General features: G+C 39.5%; 1 protein-coding gene across 8 annotated transcripts in view; it reads left to right on the top strand.

The window, feature by feature from the left end:
• Positions 1-20,781, top strand: part of PAK1 (p21 (RAC1) activated kinase 1) — a 155,707-nt gene that overhangs the window by 72,993 nt on the left and 61,933 nt on the right. For 5 of the 8 annotated variants that reach the window (XM_054437827.2, XM_054437830.2, XM_054437826.2 and 2 more), the window contains one exon: positions 8,698-8,908. In XM_054437827.2, the coding sequence (XP_054293802.1) occupies positions 8,719-8,908 (190 nt within the window). In that variant the 5' untranslated portion in view covers positions 8,698-8,718. The remainder of the gene's footprint in view (positions 1-8,697; positions 8,909-20,781) is intronic. The other 3 variants (XM_054437835.2, XM_063672097.1, XM_054437833.2) reach the window with 1 other exon arrangement.

Raw genomic sequence — 20,781 nt, 5'->3', positions numbered from 1 at the left:
AAGGGAACAAATATTTGTTGAACATTTATTTTGTGCCAGGCAGCATTTTAGGTGCTTTTATATATGCTTGTTAATTCTCGTGATAACTTTATAAAGTAGGTAGTCTTGTTTGCGTTTTACGTGAAAGGAAACTGAAGATCAGAAAGTAAAGTAGCTTTCCTAACCACGCAGAAACAGCCAACAGTTTTCCTCCCTGTTGCTCTAGCAGTTGTTGCTAAACCAGAGCAAGTGGCTGGGCTGCATAGTGGGAGTATCTTTGACATGTTAGAAGGACATCCCTCAGCAAATTCAAGACTGCAGCATTCCAGTCCCCTGCCAAAGAAAACCTCCTGGCACAATATAATTAAAGATCAGATTCTCATAACCAGGCGTCAAGGGCATACAGTACTCCCCAGTTCTGGATGGAGTGTTGGTCATGCCAGTTGCAGCTGCTGTGGGCTGTTTGGACTAAGAAGTGTAATTAGTATGTGGAACAGGTTTTATTTCTTCTTCGTGAGTTAATATTAGAGGTTATCTAGTCCTTTCCTTTGCCTCTAGAGTCAGCAGTGTAGTGTGATGTAGTGGTTGTATCACCACACAGGCCTAATTTCAGGTTCCTGCCTCTGCTGCCCACTAGCTGTATGACTGGCAGCATCTTTGAAACTTTGCTTCTTCTCACTTGTTTACTGTTCTGTCTTCAGCACTTCATGCATAGCTTGTCAAACAGTAGGTGATGAATTAATACTTGCACTGATGAATGAGAAAAATGATACCAAATAGATTTCCAAGTTTTTGGTAAACTCCAAAGTGTGATCTAATGTTAGTGATTATTAAAACAGCCCCAAATAACGCTTAAATCCTAGTTGTAAAAATGATTAATCCTGAAGGTTTTCTGTGGAAACTGTTTGTAGAATTTTAGCAACTCTATTAGGCAGTGTAGAAGACTCTCTTAAACTCCAGGTCTCATTGCGTGACTTGGACTAAGCACCAGAATTCATTTATCTTCTGTGATGCTTAGTCCCATTGTGTGAACTCAAGGCATCACTGAGTCCTCAGTGCAGATGGGTAGCAGATGGTCTCCTCCTCCAGGCAATACCTCTTTTCTCATTGTCATCTCTCCACAACCTTATTTTTTAATTAAAAGCTCTATCTTTTATTTTTAACATGGGGCATTTATTGCACAGTTCTAGAGCTGCTTAGAATGGACCATTTTTCTGTCTAGTGCTCTATGTGGTGCAGAACATAAAAGACCTGCTGTGATCTGCACTGTCCCACTTTTTCAGTCTCCCATTTTAGTCCTTTATGTTGCATTCTGCCACACTGTGATCTCACATTTATGTTATTCTGTGGTCTGGATGCGTTTGCCATCATCTTTCTCCATGAAAATCATTCACTCATTTTTTGTCTCTTTTCTTTGGGCAAAGCACTATATACTAATGCCTGGACCTACTCCAGACCAATTAAATCAGTGACTCTAGGGGTAGAGTTCAAGCATTAATGTTTTCCTCCTCAACATTTTATTAGGTAAAATTTCAAAAATCGAAAGAATCTTACAGTGAATACCTGTGTACCCGCCACCTAGATTCTCCTACCATTAACATTTTCATATACTAACTTTATCATATCCATTATATATTGACATGTATATTATGTTATATCCCTGTTCATTAATCTTATTTCTTAAAAATGCATTTGAAAATAAATTACAGATATTAATATACTTCTCCCTGAGTACTTCAGCACTGGTGTAAAACTTCAGCACCAGTGAGCTTTAAGAAAAAAGCTCACAGGGGATTGTAATAGCCTAGAGTTAAAGACCACTAGTCTGACCTATTTGTTCTTTAAGCTGCTACTCTTAATACCACCTCTTTTCTGAAACTTCACTGATCACTCAAATTCAATTGAACCTTTCTTTCATGTGTGTTTGGACATTTTACTGTTTGTACTGTTCTACAGCACCATTCACAATTGGCCTGGCATTGTGGTTTTCTAGGTTCCGCCTTCTGCTAACTAGATGGTGATAGCCTCTAGGGTCAGGTCATATTTTATTCATGATCTGTCTATCTACCTATCTATCTGTCTTCCTTCATCTATTTATTCTTGGTTTCTAGCATACATAGCACCTTATATATTTTTATATGTAAGCTGAACTGCACTTGAATGAAGAACCTGCAACTGCAGCAAAAGGTGTACATACCTTTCATATATGTTTACTTACATATTCTGTTTATATTTTTTTGATTGGAGGAATAAGAATTCATTTATCTTTTCTGGTACTTAGCTCATGGTAGACTTTTAGTAAAAGTCAAGTCCAGCCCAAATGTGCTAATAATATTTTTATATTTGCCATTGGCTAGATTTGACTGAACTAATCATAAATCAGAAGTAGCGGAACACAAAGGGGCTAGAATTACCTCAAGAACAGTATAGTTGGAAAATCCTTTGGCAGAGAGTTTAAAGATGAGGTCTGATTTAAAACAAAACAAAACAAAACAAAACAAAACTAAAAATAGACCTACCATATGATCCAGCAATCCCATGGCTGGGTATCTACCCACAAGAAAGGAAATTGGTATATTGAAGAGATATCTGCACTCCTGTTTGTTGCAGCACTGTTCACGATAGCTAAGATTTGGAAGCAATCACAGTGTCTATTTACAGATGAAAGGATAAAGAAAATGTGGTATATATGCACAATGGAATACTATTCAGCCACAAAAAAGAATGAGATCCTGTCATTTACAACAACATGGATGGAACATGTACAATGGAGTACTATTCAGCCACAAAAAAGAATGAGATCCTGTCATTTGCAACAATGTGGATGGAACTGGAGGTCATTATGTTAAGTGAAGTAAGCCAGGCACAGAAAGACAAACATCGCATGTTCTCACTTATTTGTGGGATCTAAAAATCAAAACAATTGAACTAATGGACATAGATAATAGAAGGGTGGTTACCAGTGGCTGGAAAGGGTAGTGGAGGGCTAGCGGAAAGGCAGGGATGGTTAATGGGTACAAAAAAATAGAAAGAATAAATAAGACCTATTATATGATAGCACAGCAGGGTGACCATAATCAATAATAACAATTGCATATTTAAAAATAACTAAAAGAGTATAATTGGATTGTTTGTAACACAAAGGATAAATGCTTGAGGGGATGGATACCCCATTCTCTATGATATGATTATTTCGCATTGCATGCCTGTGTCCAGAATATCTCATGTACTCCATAAATATATACATCTACTATGTACCCACAAAAACTAAAAATTAAAAAAAGATGAGGTTTGAGTTTTGCTGGGAAGGATAAGTAAAATTTCTGTCAATTTAAAGAGGGTTCTATCCCTACTCTACCTATAAATTGCTGTGTGATCTTAGGTAATTTCCTCTTGCACTCTGGACTTCAGTATTCCTACCTGTAACATTAGGCAGTCAGGTTGGATGACTTCCAAAGAAGCCTTTGGCTTTGATGTTATGTGCATCTTAAAATAGTTGATTAACTTGGTTTTGTTTTATACCGGTGACTGTGGAATCCAGGGTAATAAGAGTAGAAAGAGGTAGTTGTTGGTGAGCACATTCTTTCTGTGAATCCCTGTCTACTTTGATTCAGTATGTAAAGTACCTTACACACAGTGGCTACTTGAAAAGTGTTTTCTTTCCCGTCTTTCTGCTGTAGCACTGTATCTTTATGCCTTGTATAGCATGCTTCAAAAGAGGCACAAATCACTTCCCTCCTTGGTTGCCTCTTGACCAGTATTAAGTCTAGAGACTGCATAGCGAGAAACATCAAATTAGAGGTCACAGGTGATGGGACTTCTGCAGGGGCGATGGCTTATAAATTGCAGAGCCAGGACTTAAACCTGGGTCTCCTGACTTTAATTCCAGTAATCTTTTAAAATATTGCCCTACCTTTTGAAACCTCACAGTGATCCTGCATTTATTATAGAGTCATTCAGTTGATTCATAATTAATGCCTCAATATAATTAGTTGCTCATAAATTATTAGGTTCCCTGAGCCTCTGGGGCATTGGTAAAATGTGATCGCTCTGTCTTTCTCTCTGTCTGTTGTATTCATTTGTTGTCCAGGTTGGATAGAATGGTGCTATCTGAGCTGTTATAATGTTGGCCTCATGCCTAGCTTTATATTGCAGCACGTCTTCTGAGGCATCGGTTTTTCATCCTTCCAAACTTTTGGTCTACAGAGACTAGTAGAAGATTAAGGTGTGTTTACTCACCTTATTCAAAAGTTGAGCATGTTTGTTGTTTTGGACCTGTTTTCCTGTAAACAAAGTTTAAAATGGTACAGGTTTTAAAATGTGCTGATTATTGTGATGAGTGTAGATATACAAAATGACCATTGGAGGATCAATGAGGGTAAAAAGAGGAAAGACTTGTGGAGAACCTATAAGAAAGGGCTTGTTGGAGGGCTGCAGGGAAGCTGGAAAGTAGTATAGAAACCTTAAGTTAAGTAAGTTCAGAAGGAAGTGATTAAGAAAGCACAAAATTGTGTTCTGTGAGTATAGTTGAAGGTCCTGGAAATGTCTGGCATTGAGAAAATAGATTTGGGAGGTCTCAAAAGAGTATTTCAGGTATCTAAAGTTCTGTCTGGGGAAGAGATAGTGGTCTTTTCTGAATAGCTCTAAGATACAAGATTTAGTACTAGTAGATGGAAGTTTTTTCTTTGTTTATTCATTCGTTTGTTTATTCAACAAATCTTTATTGATCACCTGTTCTGTGCCAGGCATGGTGTTGCAGATCGAGAAATACATAGGACATGAACTTTGTTCTTGAGGTGTTTATAGTCTATGTCTAGCAGGGGAGAGGGGTGAAAGGGAAAGCAAATGTGTAAACAAATTATTGCAATGCAGTGTAAGAGCTTATTATAAGTGATAACTCATTAAATGAGATGGCTGAAGATAGAAGAGACAGTCTTTGGAGATTTTAGATTTCCTGTCATTGCAACTTTTCAAGCATAGGCTGGATGACCTAGGCTGGAATGTAGTAAAATAATTGAAATATTAGATTCCAGTGCATATTTTAGGTTTTAAGTAATAATGGAATCTCTTTGAAAGTGAAGATCTACCACAGAATTCTCCAAACATAGTAAAAGGACTGAGAAATGGAGAAAAGCCTGTATCAGGAAGGTTGATGAAACCTTTCTTGGCATAATCATGGGCTGTGGGCCTGAAATGGAGTTACATTCAATGAAGCTGTTGGTTGAAGGACCTGGGAGGCAAGGAAGGACTTGACTTAGAGTATCAGATGGCTGCAGGGAGTGTAATTTTGGAACTGGCAGCCTGGAGTGGGAAGGTACACTTGAGAACTGAGACAGTAAAAGTTCTCTTGGGGGAGCTGAGGGACTTGAGTTACAGTTGGGAGGGAAAACAAAGGTAAATCTGGGAAGAGAAACTGGAAGAAATGGATAAAAAGCACATCAGAGTTAATCTGCATTAACAAGATTGTCCTTGCTTGCTTGATTTCTTTTGTTCAGAAAGAGAAGGAGCAGTTGGTTTGCCAAAGGTGGGTCAGGATGAATTATGCAAAGAAGTGGGTTTAGGGTTTGGCCTTGATGGATGAGTAAGATTTTTATCAGTCAGAGAAGGGAGAAATCATTGACAGGAAACACGTTGGGGTGTGTGTTTGTGTGTGTGTCTGTGTGTATAAGTAAATAAGAATACAAGTACAGTGGAACAGATTTCTGAGGTTTGAATTAGTTTGAATTAGGCTGTGTCTAGGTGTAGTGGCTTAGTTGATAAGGTAGGTCGATGTCAGATAGTGAAGGACCTTGAATTTTATCTGTACTAAACTTCCTAAAGGCAAGGTATATATCTTTATGCAAAGTTTGATTAATTAAAATATTTGAGTTCACTATGAGCCAGATACTATATAAAGCATTGTTGGATTGCAAAGATGACAAAATTGGGCCCAACATTTGAGGAACTTTCTGGCTCCCAGGGAAGATATACCTGTAAACAATTATAATAGCAATAATAAAAGGGATAACCTGGAAAGTTACCCATTGCTTTGGGAATATGGAGGAGGGGGCACCTAACTTCTTGAAGTGATGAGGACACATTTCCAAATGGGTTCATGGAAGAAATAACAATTGAATTAAACCTTGAAGGATGAGTGAATTCATAGTTGAAGCATAGGGAAATTGGTATTCTAGGCAGAAGGATCAGCATGCACAAAAGCATAGAAGTGCAAAAGCTATGGGATATTTGAAGAAGCTGGAGAAGTTGGGTGTGGATAGAGTGTAAGGGAAGTTGGAGTGGTAGTGGTGGGAAATGAAGCTAATTGGTGCATTTGGTCAAATAACAGAGGGCCTCTAAAAGCAAGCTAAAAACATCAGCTTTTATCCTGAGATATCAATGAAGGGTATTTTGTTTTGTTTTGTTTTTGAGACAGAGTCTTGCTCTGTTGCCAGGCTAGAATGCAGTGGCGTGATCTCAGCTCACTGCAACCTCCACCTCCCGAGTTCAAGCGATTCTCCTCCCTCAGCCTCCTGAGTAGCTGGGACTACAGGCGTGCTCCACCATGCCCAGCTAATATTTTGCATTTTAGTAGAGATGGGGTTTCACCATGTTGGCCAGGATGGTCTCAATCTCTTGACCTCGTGATCCGCCCGCCTTGGTCTCCCAAAGTGCTGGGATTACAGGCGTGAGCCACTGTGCCCAGCCAGTGAAGGGTTTTAAAAGTAGAAGAGTAGTGTGCTCTAAGGTTACTGACAGCTCCTGGATAAAGGATTGAGGAAAAAGCTGGATGTGGGGGGATCAGTTCTTTATTGGAAATTGTTAAAAAAAAAAAAAAAAAACTCCTATAGATTTTATTCATAGTATTTTAAGTAATTGATGTCTAAAGCAGTAGTATTCAAATCTGACTGGCATTGGAATCACTAATTTTCAAAATACAGAATTAGGCCTTAACTCAGCTGTTCTAAATCAAAATTTATGGGGGCCAAGCCAGGATATCTATATTTCTAAAAGCTCTTGGTAATTATTATGCTGGTTTTTTGAACCCATTATTCTCTAAAGCACTGTTGTGTTTAACTCCAAAGAGCTTATATTTTAAATAGTCATGGTTAAATGTATAATTTCTACTGCAGCATGGAAAACTAATGAGAAATATTTTTAACTCTGGATACATTCATATGTATCCATTGTCAGGGACATTTATTTATTTTAAGGTAATAACATTTTCATTAAAACTATTGATAATGTGATAGGGAATCCTCCCCCCCCCCCATCTTTATTTATTTATGTAGAGACAAAGTCTCCCTCTGTCACCCAGGCTGGAGTACAGTGGTGCGGTCTTGGCTCACTGCAGCCTTTGCCTCCCACGTTCAGGTGATTCTCCTGCCTCAGTCTCCCTGGTAGCTGGGATTACAGGCCCCCGCCACCACACCTGGCTAATTTTTGTATTTTTAGTAGAGAGGGGGTTTCACCATGTTGGCCAGGCTGATCTCAAACTCCTGACCTCAAGTGATCCGCCTGCCTTGGCCTCCCAAAGTGCTGGGATTACAGGCATGAGCCACCGCGCTTGTCCTATCCCCTATCTTTTAGATTTTATTCTACTGTTTCTCAGAAGTAGTGGAGATTTTGCCAGTAAATTTTGCACCATATAGGACAGGATGGTTACTGCATTGACCATTTTATATTTAGAAGAAGAAAGCCAAGCACAGTGGCTCTCGCCTGTAATTCCAGCTGCTTGGAGGACTGAGGTGGGAGGATTGATTGAGACCTGGAGTTTGAGACCAGCTTGGGTAACATAGGGAGACTCTTGTCTCTAAAAAAATTTTTTTAAATTAGACGGGCATGGTGGCGCATGCCTGTAGTCCCAGCTACTCTGGAGGCTGAGTGGGGAGGATCTCTTGAGCCCTGGAGTTTGAGGCTGCAGTGAGCTATGATTGTACCACTGCACTCCAGCCTGGGGTAACAGAGCAAGAATCCCGTGTCTCTCTCTCTCTCTCTTTTTTTTTTTTTTAAAGAACAAGGTAGAATTTCAGAGGAAGGAGACACTGGAGAGATTATATAGTCTCAGGGGTTAGCAAACTTTTGCTGTAAAGGGCAAGATAGTAAATAGTTTAGGTTTGTGGACATACAATCTCTGTTGCAACTACTGAACTCTGCCAGCATCAGGTAAAAAAAAGCCATAGACAATTTATAAATGAATGGGTGTGGCTGTGTTCCAGTAAAACTATCTATAAAAACAGTAGCTTTGCTGACCCTTGATACAGTCCATTCCCAAGAGGGAAAGTGTAACTTGTCTAAGGTTATAAAATTAGAGGTTGGCTGAGAACTCACTATGTGGAATGCTGTTAGCAGTTTTATTTAATCTTCACATAGATGAATAAATGAAACCTAAGAGGTTAAATAATTTCTCTAAAGTTAGTAAGTGGTACTGGGATTCACACTTAGTTTTTGCTAGGCCAAATTTCTGCTTTCAACTACATCATAATGGTTTTCCGTGCTTTTCAATGTCTCGGAATGGGAATGCAAAGAAAAGCAAGATATTGTGATTTTTCATTAGTGCTTGGCACATAGTAGGTATTTACATCAGTGAGTGTTAGCAATATCATGGTGTGCAGTGGAAGGACTTGAGCTAGACCCTGAAGGAAGGGCTGTATAATTTTGATTCTTTGCAATTTTTTAACATATATTTCCTTTTGGTCAAAAATAATAAAAGAGTTATATTGTTCTTATTTCTGATTCTAGTAGCTGCTGCTGGTGCTGACAATGTCAAATAACGGCCTAGACATTCAAGACAAACCCCCAGCCCCTCCGATGAGAAATACCAGCACTATGATTGGAGCCGGCAGCAAAGATGCTGGAACCCTAAACCATGGTTCTAAACCTCTGCCTCCAAACCCAGAGGAGAAGAAAAAGAAGGACCGATTTTACCGATCCATCTTACCTGGAGATAAAAGTATAGTATTTGATTTTCTTCTCATCATTTGTATGCTTTAAAAAAATTATTTTGGGTAACGTGGATAAAAGATCTGTTGTCTTTGACTTAATTTTCCTTTAATGTTTTTTTTCTGGTTAAATATTTCTCTTTCTCCCTACAGTGGCTGAAGCAAAGTGGAAAATAGACCTATTTTTATACTCTATTAACTATATCTGAGCAAAACTGTAAGAGAATAATTATGCTCTTGCCAGATTTGGGACAATCTGAAGTGATTTATTTATTTTTAAATTCTTAAACTGTTTATGAAGTCACAAAATGTAAGAAAAATTGAAATGTCTTTATTTGGAATTTTTTCCCCCCAAGTTAGTTTCAGTTGGAAATGTTTTCTTTCCAAAATCTTGATTGCCTTTTCTTTATTCCAGCTTCCTGGTCCCACTTTCAGGTTTGGGGACTATGTATCAGTAAGAATGGCAAGTAACAGCTGAGAAAAGGATGCAGAGATAACTAGCATTCAGCATGAGTTTACTATGAATAAATTATCCTGGGCAGCCTCATTTCCTTTTTATTGATAAAACTTCTATTATAGAAGAGTAATCATATGATGAATAGTGTTGATTTTAACACTGATTTTCACACTGTTGATTTAACAGTGTATATGAAAAAGTCACCAAGATCCTTGTAGACAAGGTTGTAAAATAAAGGTTTTGGTGTCCACAACAAAAGATGGCTTTTGTTTGGTACCAAAAATGTTGATTTAAATGGCTGTTGCTCTGAAGTAAAGTTCTCCTTATATTTGTGGGCCCTGTTCTTATGGCATGCTAAAGATACTGGCTTTCTGTGTGTAAGTAGTTACCATGAGCTTCTGGTTTAGATGGAGCTGGGTCACCACTTACCAGCTTTCTGATCTTAGGCATGTCAGTTAACTGCTTTGACCTTTATTTAGTTTCCTATTTTAAAAGTGAGATATCATTTCACAGGGTTGTTGTGAAGACTACATACAAAGTTCCTAATAGAGTACCTTCCACACAGAAGGTACTTGAATCTTAGTTCTCTGTCTCTTTACTCCTTTGTCTCTGTCTCTTTACTCCTTTGTTGATGAATAGAAACTGGGAGGCATAGCTAGTAGACTACATGGTAAAATCAGAACTGAGATTCTGAAACAGTAGGGCAGATACAACAAGCACAATGGTGGATTGCGGAAAATATCTCAGGTTGTAGAAAAATATAATTGCCTAACTACGGATCAGGGGAGATGGTAGATGGTAGTGTCATTAGCCAAATAGGGAACATAGAAAGAAGGAACAAATTAGGAGTGTTGGTGATTGGAGAGCAGGGAAGATGATAATTTCGGACACATTGCATTTGTAGTGTCTTTATATAGATATGTCTTATAAGCAGATCTCACGTATTGTAAATGTCATACAAGTGAAATGAGAAATAATAAGGACTTTTAATGAGTACATTGGGCTTATATCGTTATGTGTATGAATCCTTCTACTCCACCTTCCCTTCCCTATGGGTTTGGTGGGTTTGGATAGAAAAGAAGGCCAGGCACAGGGGCTCATGCCTGTAATCCCAACACTTTGGGAGGCTGAGGTGGGAGGATCACTTGAGCTCAGGAGTTTGCCCTAGCCCGGGCAAAATAGCAAGACCTTGTCTCTACTGAAAAAAAAAAAAAAAAGAAAGGAGTCGGGCATGGTGGTGTGTGCCTGTAGTAACAGCTGCTTGGGAGGCTGAGGCAGGAGGATTGCCTGAGCCTGGGAATTTGAAGCTGCAGCACACTGTGATCATGCCACTGCACTCCAGCCTGGGTGACAGAGTGAGATCCTGTCTTAAAAAAATAAAATAGGCTGGGTGTGGTGGCTCATGCCTGTAATCCCAGCACTTTGGGAGGCTGAGGCGGGTGGATCACCTGAAGTCAGAAGTTCAAGATCAGCCTGGCCAACATGGTGAAACCCCATCTCTACTAAAATACAAAAAATTAGCTGGGCATGGTGGCAAGTGCCTGTAATCCCAGTTACTCAGGAGGCTGAGGCCGGGAGTATCACTTGAACCCGGGAGGCGGAAGTTGCAGTGAGCCAAGGTTGGGCCATTGCACTCCAGCCTAGGCAACAAGAGCTAAACTCCATCTCAAAAAAAAATAAATAAATAAAATAAAAGATATGGGTAAGGTGCTTAACCTTGATTTCCTGACTAATTCATTCATATAGTAGCTGCCAACTTCCTTGGTACAAGGGCTATGATCTGAGGCAGTGTTATATGCCCTGCAATCTTCTGCCACATATATAGCCACTTTGTTTATCCCTCAATTTAGATGTGTATTTATTTTTAATATTGTATCTTATCAACCAGTGTTCTTGATCCCTATAAATAAATAGGCTTTCAGCCCAAGTGTCTACATGTAGTGAAACAGGACTTTTTAAATTAAAAAGTTTAAATTGTTCTTGCTGACTCAAACTAGAAAGGTAATAAGATTCTCATCCAGTAGGCATCATCAAAACTAAAAACATTTATGTTTCAAAGGGCGTCATCCAGAAAGCAAAAAGGTAACACACAGAAAGGAGAAAAATTTCCCAAATTACATATTTTATAATGGGCCTGTATCTAAAATATGTGAAGAAGAACTATTGCAAGTCAACAACTGAAAGACAAGTAATTTTAAAATGGGCAAAATATCTAAATAGACATATCTCCAAAGAACATATACAAATGGCCAAGAAGCACATGAAAGGATGCTCAAATCATTAGCCATCAGGGAAATGCAAATCAAAACCACAATGAGATACCACTTCACACTCACTAGGATGGCTATAATAAAAAAGATAATAACAAGTGTTAGTGAGGATGTGGAGAAATTGCAACCCTCATAATTGCTGGTGGGAATGTAAAATGGTGCAGCCTCTGTGGAAAACAGTCTGGCAATTCCTCCAAAGGTTAAACATAGAGTTACCAGTGGTACATGAATGTTTATAGCAGCAGTCATAATAGCCAAAAAGCAGAAACAACCCAAATACCCCATCAGCTGATGAATAGGTAAATAATAAAATGTGGAATATCCATACAATGAAATATTTGGTAACAAAGACGTGAAGTTCTGATCCATGCCATAACATGGATGACCCTTGAAAATGCTGTGTTAAGTGAAAGAAGCCAGTTACAAAGGATCACATATAGTATGATTCTATTTGTAGGAAATGTCCAGCATTGGTAAATTCATAGATAGAAAGTAGATTAGCGGTTGCCTAGGGCTGCAGAGAGGGAGAGGCAATTAAAACTAGGAGATGATTACTAAGAGGGGTGGGATTTCTTTTGGTAGCAATGAAATGTCCTAACATTGATTTTGGTGATACCTGTCCAGCTCTCTGAATATATTAAAAGCCATTGAATTTTATACTTTATGGGTGAATTGTTTGATAAGTGAATTATATCTCAATAAAGCTGATTTTTAAAAAAGAAGATTCCTGTCTGAAACAGCAGATGGAAGCAGAGCCTTCAGACATCATTGGAACCTGAAGGGACAATCTTATGTGCTAAATGGGAAAGTGGGGGTCTAGATATTGGGATTATAGTATTGGTTCTTCCATAAATTGGCTGTCTGATTTGGGTCAATTATTTCTCTGTAGACGTCAGTGCCTTCATCTAGAAAAGAAGAGAGAGCAGTAGGCCTGTGCAGTTTCTTTTAGCTTTAGAATCCTATAATTGGCCAGGCGCAGTGGCTCATGCCTGTAATCCCAGCACTTTGGGAGGCCGAGGCGGGTGGATGACGAGGTCAGGAGATCGAGACCATCCTGGCTAACACGGTGAAACCCCATCTCTACTAAAAATACGAAAAATTAGCTGGGCGTGGTGGTGGGTGCCTGTAGTCCCAGCTGCTGGGGAGGCTGAGGCAGGAGAATGGCGTGAACCCAGGAGGCGGAGCTTGCAGTGAGCCAAGATTGCGCCACTGCACTTCAGCCTGAGCGACAGAGCGAGACTCCGTCTCAAAAAATAAAATAAAATAAAATAAAATAAAATAGAATCCTATAATTACATAAATGAGATATTGCAAAGGTGTGGTTAGATCAGGCTTGTCTATATAGATGAAAAGAAACTAGGCCATTGTAAAGTACTTTATTCAGTGATACAGCTGTAGAAAATCCTAGGCTAAATCTAAGTAACCCTAGGCTAAATCTGATCTGAAAATACATCTCATAGCCTCAAGATCAAAACTGCATCTCTGTAGGTTGAAAGCATAGAGGTAGAAAACATACAGAGTTATAAGAAGTTCTCGCAAAATGATCTAACAATCTTTCATCCTTTGGTTATAGATTTTCTATATTTGCCCTGGGCACATAGGTTTCATCCCTTTGCTTTAAGACCCTTGATGGCTATAACTAATGCACACATCAAAATGAAAGAAGTCTGAGGTGTTTTTCTTTTGTTTGGAGCCTTTGATCAACCAGTAAGCTACTCAACTTAGTCCTATAAGGATACACAGCAGTGTTGGTAGTCTTTGAAGTGGTATATGCCCTTCATGTAGTATTTGAGCATTTATACCAGCTGCATAGAGTTATGTCTGGAACTGGACTTATAACATAGATTGAGTCCAGCCACTGACATTTGTTAACTCTGATTTTTTTTAAAATTTCATTCCAATATCCTCACTTCCCATTCATCCTATATCATTAGTAGGCTTTTGTCATTTGACATAGTAGATATAAAAGCATTTTCTAAACTAAAATGCAATACAAATAGGAGGTTTGTTTTTTAAAAATGGAAACCTCATTTATTGTTTTATTTGATACCTACAACAACTCATTTTTAGTTGGGGAGGCTAAAGCTTAGAGAAAAGTAAGTTGCTCAAGGTCTCACAAGTGGAAAGTGGGAGGGCTGGGTATGGAACTAAGTCTTCCTAAATTATCTGTTCCATTGTAACATAACTATCTCTCTTAGTTATTCTCAACCCTGATTACACATTCGACTCACTTATGGTGCTTTTAAAAAATACAGGGCGGGGTGCAAGTGGCTCACGCCTGTGACCCCAGAAGTTTGGGAGGCCGAGGCGGGCGGATCACTTGAGGTCAGGAGTTCTAGACCAGCCTGGCCAACATGGCAAAACCCTGTCTCTACTAAAAATACAAAAATTAGCCGGTTGTGGTGGCAGGCACCTGTAATCCCAACTACTCGGGAGGCTGAGGTAGGAGAATCGCTTGAATCTGGGTGGCAGAGGTTGCAGTGAGCCAAGATCATGCTACTGCACTCCAGCCTGGGTAACAGAGTGAAACTCCATTACAAAAAAAAAAAAAAAAAAAAAAAAGGCTGGGCGTGGTGGCTCACACCTTTAACCCCAGCACTTTGGGAGGCCAAGACTAGCGGATCACTTAAGGTCAGGAGTTTGAGACCAGCCTGGCCAACATGGTGAAACCCTGTGTCTACTAAAAATACAAAAATTAGCTGGACGTGGTAGTGGGCACCTGTAATTCCAGCTACTCAGAAGGCTGAGGCAGGAGAATTGCTTGAACCCAGGAGGCAGAGGTTGCAGTGAGCTGAGATCACACCACTGTACTCCAGCATGGGTGACAGAGCAAAATTCTGTCTCAAAAATAATTAATTAATTAATTAATACTGATACCTGCATTCCATCCAGACCTTTGGAGTCAGAATTTCTAGAGGAGTTGTCTTGGGTCTCTAGAGAGATTTTTGGGAGATGAGAAAGAAGAATGATCTGTAGGCTGCAGCAATGGTTGAGATTTGAGCTGCCAGTGGGTAGAATGTCTTTGGGCATTACCTAATGCTGACCTCTCTAGCATGGCCTCAGTATGTGCCCGGGGGATGCATAAGTGATTGGAAAGAGAAGCTGTAATTGAGGGTCTGTAATAGGTGATGCTGAGTTGCAGAATTCCATGTGGGAAAGCCTGGTTCCTGTGGTTAGGATCTGGAGCCTTTGGTTTATTCTAAGAAGTCTTTCAGCATTTAGTTTGAAATCTTTTTCTGGCTGCATTTTCACAAGCAAAGTGGAATTCTCTGAGCTTGGGAAGAGTTTAGCAAAGTTAATTTTAACATTGGACTATGTCAGTGTTTATCTCTCCAAGTTTGGAACGTTTTACTGCCTTGAGCTCAGATTAGCTCAGTGGAGCCAATGAGAGGTGCTGCTTAAAAATAATTTTTTTAAAAAAGGCCAGTGATTTGTGCTAAAACTTTGATGGCTATACCAAGACATGGGATTTTGCAGTGTCAGCCTCATTTCCCATGCTATCAGAAAGCCAAGTGGTCTAGGTCAAAGATAGGGTTAAAGTTGGGATGGGTGAGGTTGGAAGCTTCTTTTCCCGCTTTATTTTCTTAATCCCAAGATCTCTAGATACATGAAATCAAGATGATTCTTTCCTCTTTCTCACCTCAACCACAGTTTCTCTGTCTTAATGAATGGGCTGAGAAACCTAACAGTTTTTTATATTAATGACAACTCATGTTTATAAAGGTCTTTAGTTTACAAAGCACATATATTTCCTGTAACTTAAAGAATTTTTTTTTTTTTTTTGAGACAGTCACGCTCTGTTGCCCAGGCTAGAGTGCAGTGGCGCGATCTCAGCTCACTGCAACCTCCACCTCCTGGGTTCAAGCAATTCTCTCTGCCTCAGCCTCCCGAGTAGCTGGGATTACAGGCAGCTGCCACCACGCCTGGCTAATTTTTGTATTTTTTAGTAGAGGCCAGGTTTCACCATGTTGGCCAGGCTGGTCTTGAACTCCTGATCTCAGGTGATTCGCCCACCAAGACCGCCCAAAGTGCTGGGATTACAGGCATGGGCCACTGCGCCCAGCCAAGAATTCTTAGCATCGTTGTAGGAATCTTTATTTAGATATAAGTCTTCTGTCAGTTATATATGTTACAAATATCTTCTACTGTGCTCTTAGCTTTTATTAGATTAAGTAAATTCCCCTGTAATCTTAGACAGATGCTTGGCATGATGTGAGATAGAATTTTAATATAGTCAAATTTATTATTTCCTTTCTAATGCTTTGTGGTTCTATTTTTGAAATCTTTACCTACTCAGAGACATGAAGGTTTTTCTATTGAGTTTTCTGTATTCACGTACATGAGCACATGATCTGTAAATTGTAACAGTTCTTTTTCTTTCTTTGTAATCCTTCTCCTTTTACTTCTTTTTCTTGCCTAATTGCACTGGTTAATACCTTCAGTACTATGATGAATAGAAGTGGTGAGGAGGAATACCCTTCTCTTGTTTTTAATCTCAGGGAAAGCTTTCAGCATTTTAGAATTAAGTATGATGTTTGCTCCAGAGTTTTTGGCAATTACCTTTTATTAGATTAAGTAAATTCCCTTGTAATCCTAGTTTGCTAAGAGTTTCTAATCATGATTGATATCACATTTCAGCAAATGTTTTTTTCTGCATTAATTGAATCGATTAGATATATTTTCTTCTTTATTTTCTTAATACAGTAAATTACATTCACTTTTTAAAAAAAAAATTGAGATATAGTTAACATGCCATACAAGTCACCATCTTAAAATATACAATTCCGTGGTTTTTAGTATATTCATAAGATTGTACAACCATTACAACTAATTCCAGTACATTTTCATCACTCCAGAAAGAAACCTCACACTCATTGCAGTCTTTCCTCATTTCTCCCTTCTCCCCTGGCAACCACTAATCTACTGTCTGTCTATGGATTTGCCTATTCTGGACATTTCATATAAATGGAATTACACAGTATATGGCCCTTTGTGACTGGCTTCTTTTACTTAGCATAATGTTTTCAAGGTTCATCCATGTTGTAGCATGGATCAGGACTTCATTTCTCTTTATGGCTGAATAATAGTATACGGATGTACTACATTTTATCTGTTCGTCACTTGAGGGACATTTGGGTTGCCTTCACTTTTTGACTATTATGAATAAGCTAATGTGAACATGCACATACAAGTTTTTGTGTAGACATAAGTTTTCATCAGATTCCTGTAGACATACTTCCAGTCATCATAAAAAAATTTGCAACCGCAGCAGTAGTCCCAGGGATACTATAGCCCTGGGATATGGGACCATCAGGATCCTAGGTTTGCTTTATTTTCTCCATTATGTCTTCCCTCAGTCCAAAGCTCTTAGTGCCTCCCTGCCTGTAGTCATGTGCTTTGTGAATCTGGTAACAGTTTATGAAATTTGGTTGACTTTCTGAGCAGGTGGAAAGATGGAAGAAAGATCACACTGTTTACTTTTCTTGGCCTCTGCTTATTCTGTTTCTTTTGGAAATGCCCTTTCCCATCTTGGTCTGGCTAACCCCTATTCATCCTTTATGACTTCTTTCAGGTATTATCTTCTCCAGAAGGGTGGTTTATTACTTACCTTCATCTGTGCACACAGCATGCACCATTATCCTATTTTGCAGATTGAAGACTTGAAACTCAGACTTTCCCTGGGTCACCCAGTGAGTTACTGGCAAAAATAATACTGAATCCTTCCTCTGAGATTGTTTCCACTAACAGAAATTTCTTTTAATTCCCTGACCTCAGCTGTTTAGCTCCTGGGTTTGTGGTGATGAGCCAGTGAGACAGTGACTGGCAGAGCTTGGTGAAGGGCTGTACACAGGTGAAGGGGATGATTGTTACTTCCAAGAAGGGATTAATTGGGTTCCAGGTGGCTCTGGGACTGTATGACTTCTCCATTTCTCTCCTGTATTCCTGCCTCTTGAATCCTGTTTTCTGCTGGTGATCCCCAACTGGTGAATACTCAGTCTAAATATTACACAGTACCAGGCGGGGCAGGGTGGCTCATGCCTGTAATACCAGCACTTTGGGAGGCCAAGGTGGGTGGATCACCCGAGGTCAGGAGTTCGAGACCAGCCTGGCAACATAGTGAAACCCTGTCTCTACTGCAAATACAACAAGTAACTGGGTATGGTGGCGGGCGCCTGTAATCTCAGCTACTTGGGAGTCTGAGGCAGGGAGAATTGCTTGAACTGGGGAGGTGGAGGTTGCAGTGAGCTGAGATCACGCCATTGTACTCTAGCCTGGGCAACAAGAGTGAGACTCTGTCTCAAAAAAAAAAAAAAAAAAAAAAATTACACAGTATCCAAGCTAAATCCTGCCACCTAGATTTTCCTGTTCCTTTTACTTCTCTCCTCTCCCACTTCAACCAAGTCATTGCTATTCTTGTACTCCACGTCTAATCTATGTTAAACTGTTATTTCAGTTAGTAGTTGATTCTAGTCAAATCTCAGTAGGAATCAGGAGTATAATAAAGAGTGAAAGACTTGATCAGGTCGACTACAGTCATGTGCTCTGTGAATCAGGACAAGTCAACTTACGTCCCTGGGCCTCTTTCCTCAGGGAATGGGATCATGATCTCTAGAGTCACTCCCTAATATTTTCTTTCTTTATTTTTTTGAGACACAGTCTCACTGTGTCACCCAGGCTGGAGTGCAGTGGCACAATTTCAGCTCACTTCAACCTCTGCCTCCTGGTTCAAGCTATTATCATGCTTCAGCCTCCTGAGTAGCTGGGATTCCAGGCATGTGCCACCACGCCCAGCTAATTTTTGTATTTTTAGTAGAGATGGAGTTTCGCCATGTTGGCCAGGCTGGTCTTGAACTCCTGACTTCAAGTGATCCCCCTGCTTCAGCCTCCCAAAGTGCTGGGATTACAGGCATGAGCCACCATGCCCTGGCCATTCCCTAATATTTTCTAGAGTGTTCTTCAACTAAGTAAGCCATGTGCTGTATTGAAATTCAGAAGTACAGTGATTGTAATTGGAAGTGGTAATTTTGATCCTCAAGAAGCTTACATTTTGGATTTTTAAACTAGCAAGGAATTATATAAGACAAGAAATGACTAGATGCTTGGTGGTGTAGCAGACTCAGTGTCTTGGGAATTAACAGGAAGAAGAAAGGTCAGGAAATCCTTCCTGGAAAAAGTGGGACCTGAGCCAGTCTTTAAAAGATTGCTGAGATAGGGAGAAGGAGAAGAGAGCATTCCAAACAAGGAGAAGAAAAAGCAAGCAAAAACTTGGAGGTGGGAATGTGTGAGGTATATTCAAAGGTTGCCGGGTAAAGAGTGCTCAGTAGAAGCAGAGCTGACTTTAGCATTACCCTGTGTGTTCACGTATTAAATGATTTCATTTCCCTGGAACTCTTTCTGTAAACCACTCATGCTTTGAGCTTTCTTTTTGGGTCTCCTTTACCAAAGTTTCTTATGCATCTGACAATTTATGCCTGTGATGTATTATGTAGTATATCAATTATGTATAATAGAAATAATGTATAAACATGCATAGATATAAAAAATAAAAATTGAAATAAAACACAAATATAATTGTACTTCCCTAAGTGACTAGATCAGAGGGAATTTAGAAACAGAAAGTAGTTCCAAAGCCCTGCCACATGTTCCAGTGCATTCTGGCTATGAGAAAGACAGATGGACTTACGTCATAAAGGACTGCTTGACTTGGGGCCCTGGTATACCCCTTAGCCTTCTCTTTATCAAAGCAGCTGCTTCTGAGAGGGAAATTGCCAAGTGCGTAAATAGCTTAAACCCTAGCACTTGGCATGTAGGCAAATGGTTCTCATTAAGATACTGAAGAATGAACGTTTGGAATCAGACCTAGGTTCAAATCCCAGCTCTCAGTAGCTGTATGAGTAAATTATTCAGTTTCCTCATCTGTAAAATGACAGTAGTAGGATTTATCTCATAGGATTGTAAGAATGAAGAAAAATACTATATTGACATCATGGTTTGTATACATGGCAGGTTCTTAATGTCATTTCTTCTTATTACACTGAAGTATGTTTTCTTGATTCAACTTGAAATTTTTTAGGGGAGGTAAAATAGAATGTGAAGAACCTTGGCTTTGATGCCAGACTTTTTGGATTTTAATTACTTAATGATTGTTGGCAAGTCTGTTACCAAATTTTCTAATCTACGAGTAAAACTTACCTCAGGATTGTGGTGATTGTATTAGATGATATGTATGAAATACCTGTTTAAAACTGTGGGATGCCATCTCAGGAAGGAATCTTAACTGCAGAGCTTTGAGAAAGCATAGCTTCTTGTTTTCATAGATTCACGGAATGTAGGCGCTTGAGGGACCCTTAAGATCATCTAGCTCATCCTCTCCCTTGTTTAGATGAGAAAGCAGAGATCTTGGTCTCTCTCTTTCTCTCTGTCTCTACACACCCACCCACACACACACACACACACACTATGGTGAGGTAGAGGTGAAACTGGCTTGAACTCTAGACCTTTTTTTTTTTTCCTTCTCATTTTGCTACCTTTTATCAGGGTTTTGCTGGGTCTGTGGAGGTGTTAGAACTTCAGAATTTCTTTTGGTTAGTGTGTTGAGCTCCCAGACAGCAGGGTTTTAAAATAAGGTTCATAGGTGCTGGGTAACAAGTGTTGTGAAAGTCAGGCCAGAGCTGCTGAAATGCCCTGGAGAGAATTTTTGTGTGTTAGGGAGATTCTTTAAACTCCTTGCCCAGTTGAGTTAAATGTCTGGTCATTTTTTCCTTTCTTCACTTACTGTCTGAGCACCTACTTTGTCCAGGTGTGTGCTAGCCTCTGGGAAGCTGTGATTAATTTGACATGGCCCCTGCACTTAGAATTCAGTCTGTTATGGAAGATAAACACTTATAATAGTCAATTACTATTACATATATTGGGTGCTGTGGGAACAGAGAGGGTAAAGAACCACCCAGCCTAGAGATCAAGGAGGGCTTCACAAAAATGATGACTTACCCTCTATCAACTGGCTAGTTACTGGTAAAACCAGGACTGTTAACTCTGACAGACAATCTTTTTGCCTCTCCCTTTATTTTATTGTTTTTTGTTTTTTTGAGATAGGGCCTCACTCTGTCACCCAGGCTGGAATGCAGTGGCATGATCTCAGCTCACTGCAACCTCT

This window comes from Pongo pygmaeus, chromosome 9 (genome assembly GCF_028885625.2).
Source record: "Pongo pygmaeus isolate AG05252 chromosome 9, NHGRI_mPonPyg2-v2.0_pri, whole genome shotgun sequence".
Classification (NCBI taxonomy): Eukaryota; Metazoa; Chordata; class Mammalia; order Primates; family Hominidae; genus Pongo; species Pongo pygmaeus.
Note: the sequence above shows the minus strand (reverse complement) of the source record. Positions and strands in the feature narration are given on the sequence as shown.